Source organism: Sapajus apella, unplaced genomic scaffold (assembly GCF_009761245.1).
Source record: "Sapajus apella isolate SASKATOON/1434 unplaced genomic scaffold, GSC_monkey_1.0 scaffold43, whole genome shotgun sequence".
NCBI lineage: Eukaryota > Metazoa > Chordata > Mammalia > Primates > Cebidae > Sapajus > Sapajus apella.
The window spans coordinates 9,369,269-9,389,914 of NW_022436983.1; the positions used below are offsets into that span (position 1 = coordinate 9,369,269).

At 49.2% G+C, this 20,646-nt stretch overlaps 1 protein-coding gene across 3 annotated transcripts in view; it reads left to right on the plus strand.

Annotated features, from left to right (window-relative positions):
• Window positions 1-20,646, plus strand: part of PLEKHM2 (pleckstrin homology and RUN domain containing M2) — a 48,044-nt gene that overhangs the window by 11,577 nt on the left and 15,821 nt on the right. For all 3 annotated transcript variants that reach the window (XR_004275835.1, XM_032300492.1, XM_032300491.1), the window contains exons 2-5: window positions 18,009-18,115; window positions 18,477-18,586; window positions 19,670-19,769; window positions 20,309-20,396. Coding sequence is in view for 2 of the 3 variants with exons in the window: in XM_032300492.1 (XP_032156383.1) it covers window positions 18,009-18,115; window positions 18,477-18,586; window positions 19,670-19,769; window positions 20,309-20,396 (405 nt within the window). In the remaining variant the exon portion in view is untranslated. The remainder of the gene's footprint in view (window positions 1-18,008; window positions 18,116-18,476; window positions 18,587-19,669; window positions 19,770-20,308; window positions 20,397-20,646) is intronic.

The window sequence follows — 20,646 nt, forward strand, 5'->3', positions numbered from 1 at the left end:
CATGAGCCACTGTGCCCAGCCTGTTTTGTTTGTTGAGACAGAGTCTCACTCTTGTTGCCCAGACTGGAGTTCAGTGGCAAGATCTGGGCTCACTGCAACCTCTGCCTCCCAAGTTCAAGCAATTCTCCTGCCTCAGCCTCCCAAGTAGCTGGGATTACAGACACATGCCACCATGTTGGGCTAATTTTTGTATTTTTAGTAAAGATGGGATTTCATCATATTGGCCAGGCTGGTCTGGAGCTCCTGACCTCAAGTGATCCACCTGCCTTGGCCTCCCAAAGTGCTGGGCTTATAGGCATGAGCCACCACGCCTGGCCTCATGCTATGTATTTGTAATTTATCTTTTCCTCCTTTGCCTATAAATGTCTACACATTTGCACAAATACATAAGGAAGAAGATATTAGTTTCTTATAATTCCCTTCCTCCCCACATAACTGTCTTTGACAGTTGGAACTAACAGATTCTGAGAAACGTAATATTATGTGAGAACAAGGAAGGTACTGATGCGTGCTTAAAATCCACAGAAATCTCCAAACTTCCTTTTTGAGGGCAACCAAACTTCATTGTTCACACTTTTGCCCCAGGTTGTTTTTTGATGTTCACAGACTGCTGGGGCATGAGCATTCTGAACATGTTCAGAGGAAGGGGTGTTATAAAACCAGAAGAATCCTTAACATTTAATATAATTTATTCAGTACCTATTGCATGCCAGGCCCTATAGTTGGCATGTTTGCATGCATTTCCTGGGTCAGTGACCCATGATGTCTGGGTGTTTGGGTATGTTTGGTTTTTTTTTGAGATGAGGTCTCACTCTGTCGCCCAGGCTGGAGTGTAGTGGCATGATCTCAGCTCACTGCAACCTCTGCCTCCCAGGTTCGAGCGATTCTCCTGCCTCAGCCTCTGGAGTAGCTGGGATTACAGATGCACGCCACCGTGCCTGGCTAATCTTTGTATTTTTAGTAGAGATGGGTTTCATCATATTGGCCAGGCAGGTCTTGAACTCCTGACCTCGGGTGATCCACCCGCCTTGGCCTCCCAAAGTGCCGGGATTACAAGCATAAGCCCCCACACCTGGCCAATGCCTGTTTAACACACGAGGGAATGGGTTTAGAGAAGTAAACTGCCCAAGGTTGTTAAGCTCACAGGAACAGGGCTGGGATTTGAACCATTTCCTGGCTCTTGCTCTTTCCATTTCTCTGAGCCTTTTCCTTCTCTATGATGTTGGTCTTGAAATAACAGATGATACCTCCCCATGGGTCAGTCTGTGGGCCAGTCCTCCGTAACACCATCTAACAAATACTTGTTGAGTGAGTATTATGTGCTGAGCACTCTTCTAGTCATAGGAATCAACGGTGAGAAACCCTACCAAGCCCCTGCACCCGTGGGGCCGACATTCTGGAAGAGGAGATAGACATCAGACAAATTGCAGTGGGACAGGTGTATACCCAAGGTCCTCCCTGATGCCCTTTACTAAGCATTATGGGTTTGTAATCCATGAAGGTACATCATGCTTCTTAGCCCTGTATGTACATTTTCATCTTCAGTAGAGTATCTGACTGCATTGCACAGGCCTTGGAATGGCAGCAGGAGTCCCCCAGAATCCCCCAGCCTAACGCTGTGATTTTGACAGTGACTGAGTGAGCACTTCCCTTGGCCATACTTGGGTTGCCTGGGTGGGGGAGGCACTCATGAGGTGGTGGTATAGGCACAGGAGAGTAAAAGGGAAGTGAAAGAGAACACACCAGCTGAAGCTTCCGTGCTTTGAAAGCCTGGTTAAAATGAGGCTTTGAAAAACTCCCATCTCCTCTGCCAGTGCCACACACAACACTGAGCATGGAGACCTCAGAAAACAGAGCTCAGGGTCTCTGCCAGCTCCTGCTTCCATCCCAGCAGTAGAAGAATGGAGCAGAATCATGTACATTCTGTGTTTTTCAGGCCATTGGCTGGCTTCTAGGTCTCCAGTGTTTGCTGAGGCCCCTTGGCAGAACCTGTTAGCATTTTTCTCCCTACCTTTTTTTTTTTTTTTTAGTTTTCTTTGAGGCAGAGTCTTACACTGTTGCCCAGGCTAGAGTGTAGTGGTGTGATCTCAGCTCACTACAACCTCTGCTTCCTGGATTCAAGTGATTCTTGTGCCTCAGCCTCCCGAGTAGCTGGAATCACAGGCGCCTGCCACTACGCCCAGCTAATTTTTGTATATTTAGTAGAGACAGGGTCACCATAATGGCTGGCTGGTCTCAAACTCCTGACCTCAGGTGATCTGCCCGCCTTGGCCTCCCAAAGTGCTGGGATTACAAATGTGAGCCATCATGCCCGACCAGTCTCTCCACCTTAAGAGGAGTCCTTGGTCTCTCTGTAAGAAGTCAGTCCCTGTGCTAAGTTCTGAGCCCTAGGAATCATAGTACCTGGAGGCTTGCACGCTCCCCTTCCGGGAAGAGGAAGCATTTAGCTGCTTTTGGAAACCGTGTTCTGTCAATTATGCTAGAGATCTGTACCCAGCTAGACTAGTCACTTTTAGCTGTCATTGTTCCTACACCACAAAGAAAGCACAGCAAAATGAAATCCACAGATAATTCAAGTGCCTGCTTTCTTCCAGCTTTCTCCCTGCACATCTTACTTTTTCTTGAGATGGTCTCACTGTCACCCAGCCTGGAGTGCAGTGGTGCAATCACAGCTCACTGCAGCCTCTGCCTCCTGGGTCAGGCAACCTTCTCACCTAAGCTTCCCAAGTAGTTGGGACTACAGGTGTGTGCCATCATGCCCAGCTAATTTTTTTTTTTTTTTTGAGATGGGGTCTCACTCTGTCACCCAGGCTGGAGTGCAGTGGCATGATCTTGGCTCACTGCAACCTCTGCCTCCCAGGTTCAAGCAATTTTCCTGCCTCAGCCTCCTGAGTAGCTGGGACTACAGGCTCATGCCATCATGTCCAGCTAATTTTTGTATTTTTAGTAGAGACGGGTTTTCGCCATGTTGGCCAGGCTGGTCTTGAACTCCCAACCTCAGGTGATCCACCTGCCTTGGCCTCCCAGAGTGCCAGGATTACAGGCATGAGCCACCACACCCAGCCTTTTTTGTATTTTCAGTAAAGACAGGGTCTTACTATGTTGCCCAGTCTGGTCACGCCCTGCATTTCTTTCAATGGAGCTGCCAGTAAAGCAGAGAGCCTACCATCTCTCCAGCAGAAGGGCTAATGAGCAGTGATTTGGGAGGTGGGCAAAGAAATCTGTGCAATTGACTGCTGTATTTAGTGGCAAATGAATGGTTAAGAAGCACTAATTTCATGAACTTACTTAGAGATAGATGCAGTCCCATGGTGGACAAACCCTTTATGACAGCTCTACATGTGGGGGGACTTTGCCAGACCCAGGATGCCACCCAGCCTGGGCACAAGCCCTTCCTGGACAGGAACATTGACTTCCCTCCTAAGACATCTCTAAGGACAGCATTTTTCTTTTCATTATTACTTATTTTTATTTTTAGAGACAGGGTCTCACTCTGTCACCCAGGCTGTAGTTCACAACTGTAGCTCCCTGCAGCCTCAAACTCCTGGGTTAAAGCCGTCCTCCCGCTTCAGCTTCCCAAGTAGCTGGGGCTATAGGTGTGTGCCACCAGGCCTGGCTAGTTTTTTAGTATTTTGTAGAGACAGGAGTCTGGCTATGTTGCCCTGACTGGTCTCGAACTCCTGGGCTCAAGCTAACTTCCTGCCTCGGGTTCCCTAAGTGCTGGGATTATAGGTGTAAGCCACCACTCCTGGCCAACAGCCTCTTGCTTTCCTTTCTTCTTTTCCTTTCCTTTTTGTTCCGTTCCTTTCTTCTTTCTTTCTCAGAGTCTTTCTCTGTCGCCCAGGCTGGAGTGCAATGGCACAATCTCAGCTCACTGCAACCTCTGCCTGCTGGGTTCAAGCGATTCTCCTGCCTCAGCTCCTGAGTAGCTGGGATTACAGGTGTGCACCACCATGACTGGCAAATTTTTTATATTTTTTGTGGACATGGAGTTTCACCATGTTAGCCAGGCTGGTCTTGAACTCCTGACCTCAGGTAATCTGCCCACCTCAGCCTCCCAGAGTGCTGGGATTACAGGTGTGAGCTACTGCACCCAGCCAACATTTTTCATGTAGAGAAACGAGCCTGATTGTTTCTGAATTGCAAGATCTCTGATTGGTTCTTATGCAGGGGTGATTTCTGGGCTCTCTTGCCCTATAATTCACTATAATTGATTGCCATTGAGAATGAAATATATTTTCCAGGCTATGGTACAGTGGGACCTCAGATGAAGGATTTTAAAATTAGGAGAGTAGGCTTGAGGCAGTGGCTCATGCCTATAATCCCTGGATTTTAGGAGGATCACTTGAGCCCAGGAGTTCGAGACCAACCTGGGCAATATAGTGAGACCCCCATCTCTATTATTAAAATAAATAAATAGGAGAGTAGGCCAGGTATGGTGATGAGGAAGGAGGATTGCTTGAGCCCAGGCGTTCAAGACTCATCTCTGTTAATTTATATATATATATATATATGTATGATATAGTGAGACTCCATCTCTATTATTATATTACATAAATATATTACTTTAGGAGAGTAGGCTGGGCATGGTGGTGTGCACTTACAGACCCAGCTACATGGAAGGCTGAGGTGGGAGGACTGCTTGAGCCCAGGAGTTTGAGACTGTAGTGCTCTATGATTAGCCACTGCACTCCAGCCTGGGCAACATAGTGAGACCCCCATCTCAAACCAACAAAAAATAAAATAAAATTAGCAGTGTACATCAGAAGGATTGCAGTTCCCTGGGGCTGGTGAAGCAGTAGACACCCAGCAGCTGAAGCCTCTGTTGACATCTCATGTTGCTAGGAGGGAAGCAGCTGGGACATTCCTGACGTGGTCCCCTAAATCCTACAGAGCCCCGTCATGGAAGCCCTGGGGATGGACCATGGCCCCTCCTGCTCTGCCCTCCTCAGTTTTTTAATTTAATTTTATTTTTAGAGACGGGGTCTCGCTCTGTCACCCAGGCTGGGATGAGCGCTGCTGGGTTGGTGACAGCTGATACCCTGACCACTTTATCTCCAGGTGGGATGAAGAAGAAGGAGCTCCAGAAGTAGCTACCCCTGTGCCTGAGCACACCTGGCCAAGACTCTGCAGTACGGTGGCAGGACGCTGGCCAAGGCCGGGGTGTACAGGAAGCACTGCTGTCTCCCTGGGCTCCGGTCTCCCTGCCTATAAATGAAGGTTGTGGCTAAGTGATTATTTTTCTGATTTTCATTACATTTGGTAGTCAGTTTCATCCACTGATAACTTCTCTCTCTCTCCCTCTCCTTAACTGCAACTCCCTTCACACACCCTTCTGCACAGGGCAGGCCATTCTTTCTGAATGGGAGGCCCCAGGAAACTCTGCTTCCTAACCAAATGTTTTTTAAGGGCCCTTCTGCTGTTCGGTGATGAAATTCCTCAGCCCTGGTCAGCTCCCTGCCTTGTCTTAGATCACAGTGGAGAGTCTCTACAGAAGTGCTGTTGGCAGTGGTGGTTCATTCCTCGGATCACATAAAAAAGGCGTTAGTAGCTGGGCGCGGTGGCTCACGCCTGTAATCCCAGCACTTTGGGAGGCCGAGGTGGGTGGATCACCTGAGGTAAGGAGTTCAAGATCAGCCTGACCAAGATGGTGAAACCCCATCTCTACTAAAAATACTAAAAATTAGCTGGGCATGATGGCGGGCGCCTGTAATCCCAGGTATTTGCGAGGCTGAGGCAGCAGAATCACTTGAACACAGGAGGCAGAGGTTGCAGTGAGCCGAGATCATGGCATTGCATTCCAACCTGGGCAACAAGAGTGAAACTCCATCTAAAAAAAAAAAAAAAAAAAAGCTGTTATTATTCTCTTAGGGAGCTTGGCTAAAACTTAAAAGACCTCAGCCTGCCTGCCTCATTTGTTTATTATTTGCTCCCCCTGTCTTTTTGAGGGGATGGATGGTGAGCACTTGCCCCTCCCTTACATTCATGAGAGGCTGAGCCTGAAGCTGGAGCAAACTGCTGATGCCAGCTTGGGGGTCCAGTCATGATGGTGGCCTCCCTGAAGGGACAGTTGGTAGTTCCAACCACATGACCCTTCTCCAGCTGTCACTGATGTGGATGGGTCCCCCAAAGGTAAATGACAGTGCATAGCTTGAGCTCCATCTTTCCCCTGGGGATCAGCCTTGGAAGGGAAGAATGTCTGTGAAGACCAGAGGGATGGTTTGCCCAACCAGTGGCCATGCTGTGAGTAGAATTCCCAGACGCAAGGAGGGCAGTGGTGTGTCACTTTCTGTGGGTCGCATCCTTACCCACAGTGCAACTGCAGCATCACCAGATGAGGGGCAGCCTCCAGAACTCAGTGGGCCGAGAGGGCGCCTGCAGCGCAGTCTGGCTCGGAGGTTGATATGAGCTTATTTAGCTGTGGCCATTGTGGATTTTAATCCTTAAAAGAGGTGATTGGAGGTGAGGTCTTTTTTTTTTTGAACTATAGTCTTGCTCTGTTGCCCAGGCTAGAGTGCAGCGGCACAATCTCAGCTCACTATAACCTCCGCCTCCCAGGTTCAAGCAGTTCTTCTGCCTCAGCCTCCCAAGTAGCTGGGATTACAGGCATATGTGCCACCACGCCTGGCGAGTTTTTGTATTTTTAGTAGAGATGGGGTTTCACTGTGTTGGCCAGGCTGGTCTCAAACTCCTGACCTCAAGTGATCTGCCCGCCTTGGCCTCCCAAATTGCTGGGATTACAGACGTGAGCCATCACACCCAGCCTTTTTTTTTTTTGTGTTTTTTTTGAGACAGGGTCTCGCTCTATTGCCCGGGCTGGAGTTTAGTGGTGTAATCACCGCTCACTGCAGCCTCAAACTCCTGGGCTCAAGTGATCCTCCTGCCGCGGCCTTCCAAGTAGCTGGGACTACAGACATCCACCACCACGCCCAGCTAACTTATAAAAAAAATTGTTGCTAGAGATGGTCTTGCTATGTCACCCAGCTGGTCTCAAACTCCTGGCTTCAAGCGACCCTCCCACTGACTCAGCCTCCCAAAATGCCGGAATTACGCCACTCAGTGCCCAGCCCTCAAGTGGGGTCTATTATACTTTTGGATTTCTACCTCCTAGACCTTTCCTGCTGAGGCTCTTCCAAACATGCTGTTGTCTAAATACATTTGGTCTCCATGGAGCCCACAGGGAGGCTGCTGTTACCTGGCGACCTCCTTCCTGGGCATCACCGGAGCACCATACCCGCCAGGCCAGGCTGGGCAAGGTTTCTCCAGTATCCTCAGGTCTGTATCTGTGATGACTGAGCAGGGATGGGGCAGGTGCATCCTTGTGGAGCCCCACAGTAGCCAGGCAGTTGAACAGGCGTGCTTACAGCCTTTTGTGTCCAGTCTCTCCTGATGTTGGAGCAGGGGTTTTTATCCTGCTCTGTAAATAAGGAAGTGTGACCTCTGCTTCCCTAGTATAGCCTACAGCCTGTGAGTCAACAGCAGAGTTAGAATCCACATTGCCCCCTTTTGGGCTAGGCAGGGTTGCAGCCTGGTTTTGGCCTTGACTGATGAGGGAGAAAGGAAGGACATCACTTGGAACTGCCTTATGTTCATTTGGCCATTTATCATCTTTCACAGCCACCTTTGAGTTCATTATTAGGGACCAATCTGGAAGGATTTCTTCATATCAACCATAGTACAAGAAATTGTTTTGTGGGTGTGTGAAGATCAGAGAGAGACGGGACAGAGAGGGCTGGGCTATGGCAGCTCAGAGCAGAGAGTAGGGCTCACGCTGATGAAAATATTCTGAGTCAGACATTTCTTGGCTTGTTGGAGTATGCCAGTATGCCACCCACACTTCCCCGAAGCAGTCTTGTGACTTCCAGCCTTCCCAGAGCGCCTGGGAGCCCCATGCTCCTGACTTTGGGAGAGTCTAGGATGAGCTGAGCCAGCTCTTCCTGGCCCTGGTGCCTGAGCACACCCGAAAAATCAGCAGCAGGGGCAGGAGAACAGCTGAGCAGGTCTAGAGTATGGCCTGGGAACATGACTTTGAGATGGAGGCCGCAGAGCCCATGCACCTTAGGGAAACCACAGTGTTAAAACAAAATTACCTTAAATCTTAACCTCTCTCTTCATTCTCAGCGGACCTTGCTTACTTTTGAATTTTCTTCTGATGAGAACTTTTTCATCCTCCCACCACAGAACATGCTGACCCACCTGCTTCTGGACTCTCCTCTGTGGCCAGGGCGGAGCCCATCCTGTCTTTCCTGGGCAAGGGCTTTCTTTCTTTACTCCTCCACCCGGTTTTCCTGCCACTCTTTTGGCAAAACTGGTCAAAGGGATTTTCTTTTCTTTTTTTCTTTTTTTTTTTTTTAGAGACAGAGTTTCGCTTGTTGCCCAGACTGGAGTGCCATGGCGCCATCTCGGCTCCCTGCAACATCTGCCTCCCGGGTTCAATCAATTCTCCTGTCTCAGCTTCCCAAGTAGCTGGGATTATAGGCATCCGCCACCACGCCTGGCTAATTTTTTTTTTTTTTTTTTTTTTTTAGTAGAGACAGAGTTTCTCCATGTTGGTCAGGCTGGTCTCAAGCTCCTGACCTCAGATGATCCGCCCTCCTCGGCCTCCCAAAGTGCTGGGATTACAGGGATGGGCCACCGTGCCTGGCTGGGGATTCTTTGCACTTACTCTCCCTCCCTTCCTCCCTCCCTCCTTCTTTCCTTCCTTCCTTCCTTCCTCTTCCTCTCTCTTCTTCCGCTTCCCGTACCCTCTCTTCTGACCCAAAACAGGCAGAATGGCATACTGAAGCCCCGTGTTCAGCCCTTACCATCACTGGACAATCTATACCACCAGCCCTCTATTATTTTGAAACAGATTTCCAGACATCCATAAATATTTCAGTACATATTGTTCAAAAATGAGAGTTCTTTTCTCACATGACCCAGTATTACAAAAAATTCACAATTACTTTTCCTCAATGTCATCAAACATTTGCTATGTTTTCGAGTTCCAGCTGCCTCATCACTGTCATGTTTAAATGCCCCATTTGCTGATGCAGGATCCATGCAAGCTCCCGCCCTCCGTGATGAGTGCCCGTCAGGAGCTACTCCTGCGCCCACATGCTTTCCTCATGGTCCCAGCATCTCCCTTTTAGGCCCCTGCTGCCATGACCCTGGCGACTGACCATGCCTGCCCTTGAGAGACTTTCCTCACTCGGCATCTGGAGCACACACTGCCCAGATTTTCTGCCCCGCTGGCTGGCTGTGCCTTCATGCTTTCGTGGTCTAAGACAGTGATTCTCAGCCTGAGCCGGGCATCAGGATTACCTGGAGTGTTACCGCGCTGATTCCTGTGCCCTGACTCCAGAGCTTCTAATGTCGTTGGTCTGGAAAGGGGCCTGGGCATTGTTGTGCTGTGTGGGTGAGGACCCCGGTCTAATGCAGCCCTGGCAGCTCGGTACTCAGACACTCCTCCTGCCGCACTCTCCAGCTTTCAGTGGCATCCAAAGGCTGACGGTGCCCACCTCCCCCTGAACTCCAGATCCATTTCCACAGGTGTCTTCTCCTGATGTCTCCACGTAGATACATAGATACCTTTTTTTTTTTTTTTGAGATGGGGTCTCACTTTGTCACCCAGGTTGGAGTACAGTGGTGCAATCTTGGCTTACTGCAACCTTTACCTCCCAGACTCAAGCAATTCTCCCACTTTAGCCTCCCAAGTAGTCTGGGACTACAGGTGTACCATGCCACCATGTCCAGCTAATTTTTTGTGTTTTTGGTAGAGATAGGGTTTTGCCATGTTTCCAAGGCTGGTCTCGAACTCCTGAGCTCAGGCAATCCACCCACCTTGGCCTCCCCAAGTGCTGGGATTACATGCATGAGCCATCGCGTCCAGCCTCCACATAGATATCTGATAGGTGTTCTGAACTTATCATGCCAGAGCTGAACTCCACCTGATCCAGAAACAGCTGCCATTCAGCTGCTCAGAACACACCTCAGAACTGTTGCAGGCTCCCCGCTTTCCCTCATGCCCCACATCCAATCCTTCAGTAAATCCCTAGGGCTCTGCCTTCAGACCCTGCATCTGACCGCTTCTCCTGTCCTCCACACTGTAGCCAGCTGCCAGCCCCCGTTCTTCCATCGGCAGGGCTGCTAGCCTCCTAACCAGTCTCTGCTTCCACCCTGGCCTTTCATAGTCTGTGTACTCACCATACAGAAGCAAGGCCGGGCATGGTGGCTCACGTCTGTAATCCCAGCACTTTGGGAGGCCAAGGTGGGTGGATTGCTTGATCCAGGAGTTTGAGACCAGACTGGCAAACATGATAAGACTTATCATGTTGCCCAGCCCCTCACTCCCTGAGCTCCAGTCACACCAGGCTCCTCACTGTTGCCCCTGCTGTTCCTCTAACCAGAATACTTCCCCCGACTGATGCCACATAGCCATTTTCTCAGGGAGGTATTCTGTGTTTCCTTATTTATTTATTTACTTTTATTATTTTTTTTTTGAGACAGGGTTTCACTCTTGTTGCCCAGGCTGGAGTGCAGTGGCATGATCTCGCCTCACTGCAACCTTTGCCTCCTGGGTTCAAGTGAATCTCCTGCCTCAGCCTCCTGAGTAGCTGAGATTACAGGTGCATGCCACCACGCCTGGCTAATTTTTTGTATTTTTTTGTATTTTTTTTTTTTTTTTGTATTTTTAGTAGAGATGGGGTTTCACCATGTTGGCCAGGCTGGTCTCAAACTTCTAACCTCAGGTGATCCACTCACCTCAGCCTCCCAAAGTACTGGGATTACAGGTATAAACACTGTGCCTGGCCTCTGTATTTATTTATTTTTTCCCTCCGTGGGCTCCTATTTATAACAGATTTCCATACCCTGCTGTGTTTTTTTTATAGCACTTATTACTCCCCGATGCCATATTATATATTTGCACGTAATTTATCTCTGCCACCGTGTCTGATATGTACATAGCAGGTGCTCAGTAACTGTTTGTTGAAATAAGTGACCCTTCACGGCTTGAGCCTCCCCTTCTGGCCACTGCCGAAATGAGCTTTGAGCAAGAGGCAGCTCCTTGGCCGAGCCTATCAGAGTGTGCATTCCTTGCCACCTCTGCTCCAGGCTCCAGACCAAGGGCCAGTATGCTGCTTTTGTAAAGAGGCAGATGCTAAATAGTTCAGGCTCTACAGGCCATGCCACCTCTGTCGCACTGCTCCACTCCCCGTCATAGCACAAAAGCAGCCACGGGTAACACATGAGCCAATGGGCGTGGCTGTTCCAATAAAACTTTACACACAAAACTTGGAGGTGACCCCCTAGCCACCCGGCCCCAGACAGGCTCCCACACACTGAGATTTTCTGCCTTTCCCCAAAATCCACATGAACAGAAAGGAAACACTCAGAACCACTTGGCAGTCTGATCAGCAGGATGAACTTCTTCCCAGAAGTGGAGAAAGGCCCTCCTGGAGCAGCTGCAGGTTTTTTTTAAAACCGAACAAGACACATCCTCACTCAGGAGATGCCAATGTGGGGCCAAAGGGCAGAGAGGGTACTGGCAGGGGCTCTTGGTAGAGAAGCCACCTGACCTCTCTGCTCGGTTTGTCTTCCAAGAAGCAGAACTGCAGAAGACACTGAGCTCATGTCTACCATGGGCTTTTAGTTCTTATGATTTATATTTTTTTTACAAGAGTCTCGCTCTTGTCTCCCACGCTGGAGTGCAGTGGCACGATCTCAGGTCACTATAACCTCTACCCCCTGGTGATTCTCCTGCCTCAGCCTCCTGAGTAGCTGCTATTATAGGCACCTGCCACCACACTTGGCTAATTTTTGTATTTTTAGTAGAGATGGGGTTTCACCATGTTGGCCAGGCTGGTCTCAAACTCCTGACCTCAAGTGATCTGCCTGCCTTGGCCTCCCAAAGTGCTGGGATTACAGGCGTGAGCCATGGCATCTGGCCAGTTCTCATGATTTAAAAGAGAAGGGACTGCATTTTTCTTTCGTGGGTTACCCTAAAATATATTAAGAGAGGATTTAAGTAGTCTTAACTTTGCAATTTTTTTTTTTTTAATAGAGAGGATGGGTACAGTGGCTCACGCCTGTAATCCCAGCACTTTGGGAGGCCGAAGCAGGTGTATCATGAGGTCAGGAGATTAAGACCATCCTGGCTAACACGGAGAAACCCCATCTCTACTAAAAATACAAACAATTAGCTGGGTATGGTGGCACGTGCCTATAGTCCCAGCTACTTGGGAGGCTGAAGCAGGAGAATCATTTGAACCTGGGAGGTGGAGGTTGCAGTGAGCTGAGGTCGCACCACTGCAGTGTAGCCTGAGTGAAAGAGCAAGACTCTGTCTCAAAAATAAAATAAAATAAAATAAAAAAATAGAGAAAGAGATGGGGTCTTGCTATATTGCCCAGGCTGGTCTCAAACTCCTGGCCTCTAATGATCCTCCTTTCTTGGCCTCCCAAAGAGCTGGAATTATACTCGTGAGCCACCATGCCTGGCTAGAGTCTAACATTTTACATACATTATTCATTCAGGGACCTCTAACCCAGGATTAATGAAAAGATGTGGGTTTAAAATCTGTGTCTGCCCCTTACTAGCTCTGTGACCTAGTGATGAAATTACATTTGAAAAATGTATCATCATCTTCATCATCATCATAGCTGCTAACATTTGTTAAGTGTTTATGATGTATCATGTACTTTGATAAACGCAATATAAGCATTATGAACCCTCAAGGCCACCTGTAGGGAGGGTCCTATTACTAAGCCCATTTTACAGACAGGGAAGACGAGTTTAGAGAGGCTAGGAAACTTGCCCAAGGTCACACAGTGAATGAGTGAGTAGCAGAGTCAGCATTCAAACCAAGTTGTCTGACTCCAGAATCCACACTCTTAACAGCTCTGCCATGGTCCTGATGCACAGAATGTGCACTCAATAAATCATGGCCCTAATTGTAGTGGGTATTAGCTCTACCAGCAGCTACTGAGTGCAACGAAAGAGTAATTTGGCATAAAAGGTGGCAATTGTGCTTCCAGGCTGGGCTATATTTGTTATACTCACCCCATTAATTCTGTTCCGGGGTCCTCATTTCTTCTGTGTTTGCTTTCCTTCCACTTCTGTTCTTTTGGAGCCTTCTGATCTCCCTGGTGCAGGAGGTGGTTACCAGCTGCTGCCTCATTACAGCTAAGAGGTGCCACTGCTGTTTGTTTACCTCTATGTGCTTTGCTGCCCAGCTCCCAAAGTCTGGGCTCGGGCTGTTAACATAGCTCTCAGGCTCTTGCATCATTGAATCAGAGAACTACTTCTTCCTGCCCCTTTCAAGAACTATGCTGGTTGGTAGCATTGATTCAAGATCTCCTTGTCCCCTGAGATCATGGAAAATGTTGATCAACCTGCCGTAAAAGAGTGTTTGGCCAGGGGCAGTGGCTCACGCCTGTAATCCCAGCTCTGTGGGAGGCCAAAGCAGGCAGATCACGAGGTAAGGAGTTTGAGACCAACCACCATGTTGGCCACAACATGGTAAAACCCTGTCTCTACTAAAAATACAAAAATTAGCCAGGCACGGTGCCACGCACTTGTAGTCCCAGCTACTCAGGAGGCTGAGGCAGGAGAATTGCTTGAACCCGGGTGGCGGAGGTTGTGGTGAGCCAAGAGTACACCACTATAGTTTGGCTTCAGTAGCAGAGCAAGACTCCATCTCAAAAAAAAAAAAAGTAGTACTTAAAGTGTACACAGTGGTGGTTCATTCCTTGGATCACATAAAAAAAGGTGTATTGGCCGGGTGCAGTGGCTCACGCCTATAACCCCAGCACTTTGCGAGGCCAAGATGGCCTCAATCTCTTGACCTCGTGATCCGCCCACCTCGACCTCCCAAAGTGCTAGGATTACAGGCATGAGCCGCTGCGCCCGGCTGCGCTTTTATAATCTTATAATGGAAAACTATAAAGGAAAAGACTGTCAGATTTGACTGCATCAAAATTAAAAATTTCTCAATGGGGGAAAAAATGACATAAGCAAAGTTTAGAAGTCAATTGTTAATGGGAGGAAATAATACATAACAACACACTAGGTCAAATTCTTAAAGAGCTGCAACAGATAACAACAAAACACAAGCAGCCACTGGAAGATTGGGCAAAGGCTGCGAATACAGTTCACAGAAGAAAAACACGTGGTAATAAGGACGTTCCACTGCGCTTTTAGTCAGAGCAGTACAGTTTAAAACACGTACTATATTTCACCAATTGGACTGGCAGATATTAACTGGCCGGGTGCGTGGTGGCTCACTTGTCTATAATCCCAGCACTTTGGGAGACAGACTGTTAGATCATGATGTCAGGAATTTGAGACCAGCCTGGCCAAGATGGTGAAACCCCATCTCTACTAAAAATACAAAAGTTAGCCGGGCGCAGTGGTGGGCGCTACTTGGGAGGCTGAGGCAGGAGAATTGCTTGAACTCGGGAGGCGGAGGTTATATTGCGGCAGGATGGCGCCGCTACACTCTAGCCTGGGCAACAGAGCACAGGACTCTATCTCAAGAAAAAAAAAAAATAGACTAATTATATCCAGTGTTGGCTAGCATGGTGGGAGTATAAATCAATCTGACATTCTAGACAGGCAGGTGGCAGGACCCAGGCAGATTGTAAATGTGTTTGTCCCTTGGCTCAGCAGCTCCCCTTGCAAGCGCTCACCATACAGAAGCACTCACACAGGACTGCACGATGGTCACTGCAATATTATGTGCAATGTCCAGGAACTGGAGATGATACCCATATTTAACAATGGTTGAAGTATGGTGCGTAATAATGATATGGAAATATTCATGGATATACCTTAAAGGCAAAGCAAGTTTCAAAACAAACATAGCATGATCTTCTTTTCTTTTCTTTTCCTTTTCTTTTTTTTGAGTTAAGTTCTTGCTCCAGGCTAGAGTGCAGTGGTGTTGTTACACCTCACTGCAGCCTTGAACTCCTGGGCTCAAGGGACACCTCCCACCAACCCCTGCCCCAGCCTCTCAGGTAGCTGGGACTATAGGTTGCATGCCACCATGCCTGGCTAATTATTTTTATTGCCCAAGCTGGAGTTCAGTGGTGCAATCTGGGCTCACTGCAACCTCCACTGGGGTCAAGCAATTCTCCTGCCTCAGCCTCCCAAGTAGCTGGGATTACAGGCATGCGCCACCACACCCAGCTAAGTTTTGTATTTTTATTAGAGACTGGATTTCACCGTGTTAGCCAGGCTGGTCTCAAACTTCTGACCTCAACTGATTTGCCTGCCTTGTCCTCCCAAAGTGCTGGGATGATAGGCATGAGCCACCACACCCAGCTAATTTTTAATTTTTTTTGGTACAGACAGGCGTTTCACTGTGTTGCTGAGGCTGGTCTCAAACTCCTGGCCTCAAGCAATCCTCCTGCCTTGGGCCTCCCAAAGTGTTGAGATTACAGGCATGAACCACCACTCCTGGCATTCCTGCCAAGCTGTTGGCAATAGCAAACGGGAGCAAGGGCCCTTTATGCTTCATACACGCCTCTGTGTTGCTTGCATTTTTACCATAAGCAAATGTTTTCAGAATAATTTTTCTTTAAAGGTATCTTAGCTTGAGAAAGGAGTCTGAGTTCCAGCCGTGGGTCTGTCACTTAACTAAAAACCATATTGAGGGACTTAACCTCTTCTCTGTAAATCCATTCTTTCCCATGTGGGTATTATAATCAAGAGAATGAATAATATTCTGTTTTGGTTTTTTAATGAGAACGTTACACTAGATTTCTAAGGATCCTTCCAACTCTAACATCTGTCTAAAGGCTCTCTGATCTCAGATTTACTCAGATTTTGAAATTAAAGAAAAAAAAAGCTCTGTCCCAATGTGGTCGTACTTAATGCTGAAGTGTGCAATGATGCCTCCAGCGTTGCTGAGAGGGATTGTGCAGTTTTTGCAGGTTCATTGCTCTTTCTTTCAGCTCTAGAAATCTTTCCTTCTGGTGCTCCAATTTGCCTGTCCTTGAGAGGAAGGGAAGGGAGGACCCCAGAGGACTGAGGTTTGTCCTGGCTGGCAGGCCTGCCAGGCTTGCTCCGGGCCGCAGAGAAGAGAGGCTATTTTTGTTGTGGGAGCTGAATCGTTGGCCTTTCTCCAGGAGCACATGCTCGTTGGCGTGGTTGATGTATCTTGCCTGCCCTGGCCGTCTCTACCACTGCTTCCAGAAAACACTTGAGAATACATTTGTCGCAAGAGCTTCAACCTGAGATCAGGATCAGGCATCTGTGCTGTTTTCTTGTGTTCTACTCCCTTCTGGCCACTGAAAGGGCAGTAGCAGAACAGGATATGAATAACTCGAACTTGGGAAGACTTTTCTCTTAAGGCTTTGCTTGAAAGGGGCCCTCTCTCTGTAACTGCGGTTGCAGTGAACTCAGTCCAATATCTGAGCTTTCTTATCCTTAACTAGGCCAGTGGAGCTGCCCTCACCCTCACCAACCTGATGGGGTTCATCTCACCTACTGTCCCAATCTCCTTTTATCAGCCCAGCCCAGGAATAGGGGTGTCCTTCTTGGTGTAGGGCTTAACGTGAGCGTTGCATGAACCTAGATCCATATCAACTTTGTCAGTTTCCTCAGGCAATTCTAGTATGCCATGGCAAGAAGGCTGGGGGGGCAGGCACCCCAGTCCATCAGCCCTTAGTGTGTGCAGAGGGCAGCTCCAAGTGGGGCCACTGTGATATGAAGGAGGATTGTTTGAGCTCAGGAGGTTGAGGCTGTAGTGAGCTGTGACTATACCACTGTACTCCAGCCTGGGTGACAGAGCGAGACCCTGTCTCAAAAGAAACAAACAGGCCAGGTACAGTGGCTCATGCCTGTAATCCTGACACTCTGGAAGCTAAAGTGGGTGGATCAGCTGAGATCAGGAGCTTGAGACCAGCCTGCTCAACATGGCGAAACCCCGTCTCTACTAAAGATAAAAAATTAGCTGGGCGTGGTGGTGGGCACCTGTAATCCCAGCTAGTTGGGAGGCTGAGGCAGGAGAATCACTTGAACTTGGGAGGCGCAGGCTGTGGTGAGCCAAGATCATGTCACCGCATTCCAGCCTGGGCAACAGAACAAGACTTCGTCTCAATAAAACAACCAACCAACCAACCAAAAAGAAAAGAAAAAGTATATTCGTATTTTTCTAATATTTGACTGGGAAAGATGGGAAACTATAAAGGAAAAGATTGACAGATTTGACTGCATAAAAATTAAAAATTTCTTGGCCGGGTACAGTGGCTTAAGTCTATAATCCCAGAACTTTGGAGGCCAAGGCAGGCAAATCACCTGAGGTCGGGATTTCGAGACCAGCCTGACCAATATGGGGAAACCGTCTCTACTACTAAAAATACAAAATTAGCCAGGCACGGTGGCTCATGCCTGTAATCCCAGCTACTTGGGAGGCTGAGGCAGGAGAATCACTTGAACCCAGGAGACAGAGGTTGCAGTGAGCCGAGATCGTGCCACTGCACGCCAGCCTGGGTGACAAGAGTGAAACGCTGTCTCAAAAAAAAAAATTAAACTTTCTCAATAGGGCAAAAAAACAACATGCAAAGTTTAAAGGTCTATTGACAATGGGAGGAAAATACATATAGTGCTCTCTGTATCAGTGCCCCAACTCTGGGCCTGTGTAGCATTGACAGAGAGAGCACTGGAGCCTGCCTACATACTAGACACACAGTGCCCCTGGAGTTGTGCAGCGCTGCGGCCCTGGCCTGAAGCCTGCCACTACCTGAGACCTGTGCATGGACCATGGATCCCTCAGCATCAAGTTGTCACTGTGCAGACTGCTTACTGGGACCGCCTGGGGACTGGGCTGTTAAGAGACAGCCTTTGCCTGCTGGAACCTGCCGTGCCAGAGCAGCAGGTGGGACGGGGCGGTTTGAGGTAGACATCTCCGTTGGTCATCATGGATGCACCATCTGACTGTTTTTTTAGCTACCTTCTTGATTCCAGAACTTTTGTAGCCCTCCTCTTTATCCATTTCTGATTTGGAGGGGGATTTGTTTTCTTTCAGTTGCAGAGCTATTTTGCTGCATGTGAGGATGAGACCCCTGCCATCCGGAACCATGACAAGGTCCTGCAACGTCTGTGTGAGCACCTGGACCACGCCCTGCTATATGGGTAAGGTGGAGGAAGTCTCCAAAGACCCCGGAGCACAACCCAGGCCATGAGTAGCCTCCAGAGAGAAACCCTTAGCTTGTCTGCCTTTTCTTTCTTCTATCCCCTTGGCAGAAAGGGATTTGTCCCACTCAAGTGGGCCACAGTCTCTCTGCAGTTACCCCAGTAAATCACCTCTGGGAAGACATAAATCGGGGGGGGGGGATTCACCGCAAATGACATCATGGTGTGAAGGTGTGCTGGGTGCCTGGGGACCTGCTGAGGATCCATCACTCCCTGCTTTGCGCTCACTGCTGGACCAGCCGACTGCAGCTTCCCAGGCAGCCCCATGCAGGTCATAGCAGCTCCTGTCCTGTTTTCTCAGACTGCAGGACCTCTCCTCTGGCTACTGGGTGCTGGTGGTGCATTTCACTCGGAGAGAGGCTGTCAAGCAGATCGAGGTGCTGCAGCACGTGGCCACCAACCTGGGGCGCAGTGAGTAGTCACAGGGAGATGCTGGGGAAGGGACCAGCCACACCCTCTCTGTGGGTAGCTTGGGGCTCTGTCCCAGGTTTAGCCTCAGGGTTAGCCTGGGAAGCTAGTTACCTGGTGGTGTCCAGTAGCAGTGGAGTTTTAAAATGACAGCATCAGGCCAGGCATAGTGGCTCACACCCATAATCGAAGAATTTTGGGAGGCTAAAAAGGGAGGATGGCTTGAAACCAGGAGTTTAGACCAGCCTGGGCAATATAGTAAGTCCCTATCTCTACAAAAATTTTAAAAATTAGCTGGATGTGTTGGTCCATGCCTGTAGTCCCAGCTACTCAGGGGGCTGAAGTGGGAAGATTGCTTGAGCCCAGGAGTGTGAGGCTGCAGTGAGGCATGATCACAGCATTGCACTCCAGCCGGGAAGAAAGAGTGAGACCCATCTCTAAAGATTTAAGCAAATGGCCAGGCACAGTGGCTCATGCCTGTAATCCCAACACTTTGGGAGGGTAAGGCAGGAGGATCCCTTGAGCCCAGGAATTTAAGGCTGTAGTGAGCTAATGATCACACCACTATACTCCAGCCTGTATGACAGTCCCTGTCTCAAAAAATAAAACAATAATAATAAATAAAAATAATAAATTTATAAAATGCCAGCCCCCTCCATGAGGCATCTTTTCTCCCTGCATATGACAGTTTTTTGGCACAGCAGTGACAGGGGGAAGGACGGCAAGCTGCCAGCAAGAGCTGGACTCCTATGGAATCCCAGCCCGAGCACATGCTGTGGAGTCTGGTTTCTCTCCCTGAGCTGGGATCACTGTTAGCCTACAGGATCAGCACAGAGTCCTCGCATTTCTTGACCTATCTGAAGTATGCAGTCTGTCCTCTTTATCAGAATTTCCTGGCCAGCTACACGCTGAAGTCTGACTAGGGAAATAAAGCTGTCAGGGGTCATGGTACCCCACCAAACACGAAGGCCGCTGAAGTGCCTGGTCCCCTGACCTGCTCTTTCTTTCCCTTCTGCCCTTGCTTGGCAAATAAAAGCTAGCACTCTGACAGGCCTTCCTGCCAGTTACACCTGCCTTTGTCTGCAGGCCGTGCCTGGCTGTACCTGGCCCTCAACGAGAACTCCTTGGAGAGCTACCTGCGCTTGTTCCAGGAGAACCTGGGTCTGCTGCATAAGTACTACGTCAAGTGGGTGTCTGGGACAGTCTGTCTCCCCTAGCCTCAGAGCTCCCCTTCAGCCACCTCCTAAAGGCTTTTCATATGCAGACAGCACAGTGTGCCACATCAGTGATGCCAGAGAGCCAATAGAGCCTTGCCAGTAGCTGGATGGCCTTCGCCGCGAGCACTGGGGTTCCATCTGGGTTCCTGGGTACAAATTCGGGCTCTGCTGCTCCCTGGTCCTCCCTGGCTTCAGACCTAACCAGTGCCCAAGCTTTGGCTCCGCTTTCTCTGGGGTTGCTGCTGTCCCAGTGTGTACAGCAGCCACTGAGAGCCTTGCAAGCCTTGCCCTTGCCCATCTCTGAAGTCACTGCAGGACAGTGCAATGTGGCTGCTAACCCAGTGGGAGAAGGCTGAGAGGGTGGTGGGTGATGGTCATATCTAGCTGGGTGCCGTCCAAGGTAGGGGACATCACAGGTCAAATTTCAACACAGCTGACATGTTGGTGAGGTTAGGCCAGGCTGGTCAACAGGCCCAGAGGCGCCATCGTGGCTTCTTGTGTCTTGCAGGAATGCCCTGGTCTGCAGCCACGATCACCTGGCGCTCTTCCTGACCTTGGTGTCTGGACTGGAGTTCATTCGTTTCGAGCTGGATCTGGTGAGACACCAGGGCGCTCGCTGCTTGTGGGAAGCAGAGGAGGGGCCGGGTGGGAGCAGGGTGAGTGGTGGTTTCATTTTTCAGGCCTTGTTGGGGCAGCTTGTTGGGTATGACTGGGCTTGAGCAAAGCTTGTTTGTTCAGGTGAGAGAAAGGTTTCAGGGTCGGTGGAGTGAGAGGAGAAGTGATTCTCTTTTGGTTGCTGATGGCAAGAATTCCTGGTTCAGGTGACTTCCTCCTATCTCCCTATCC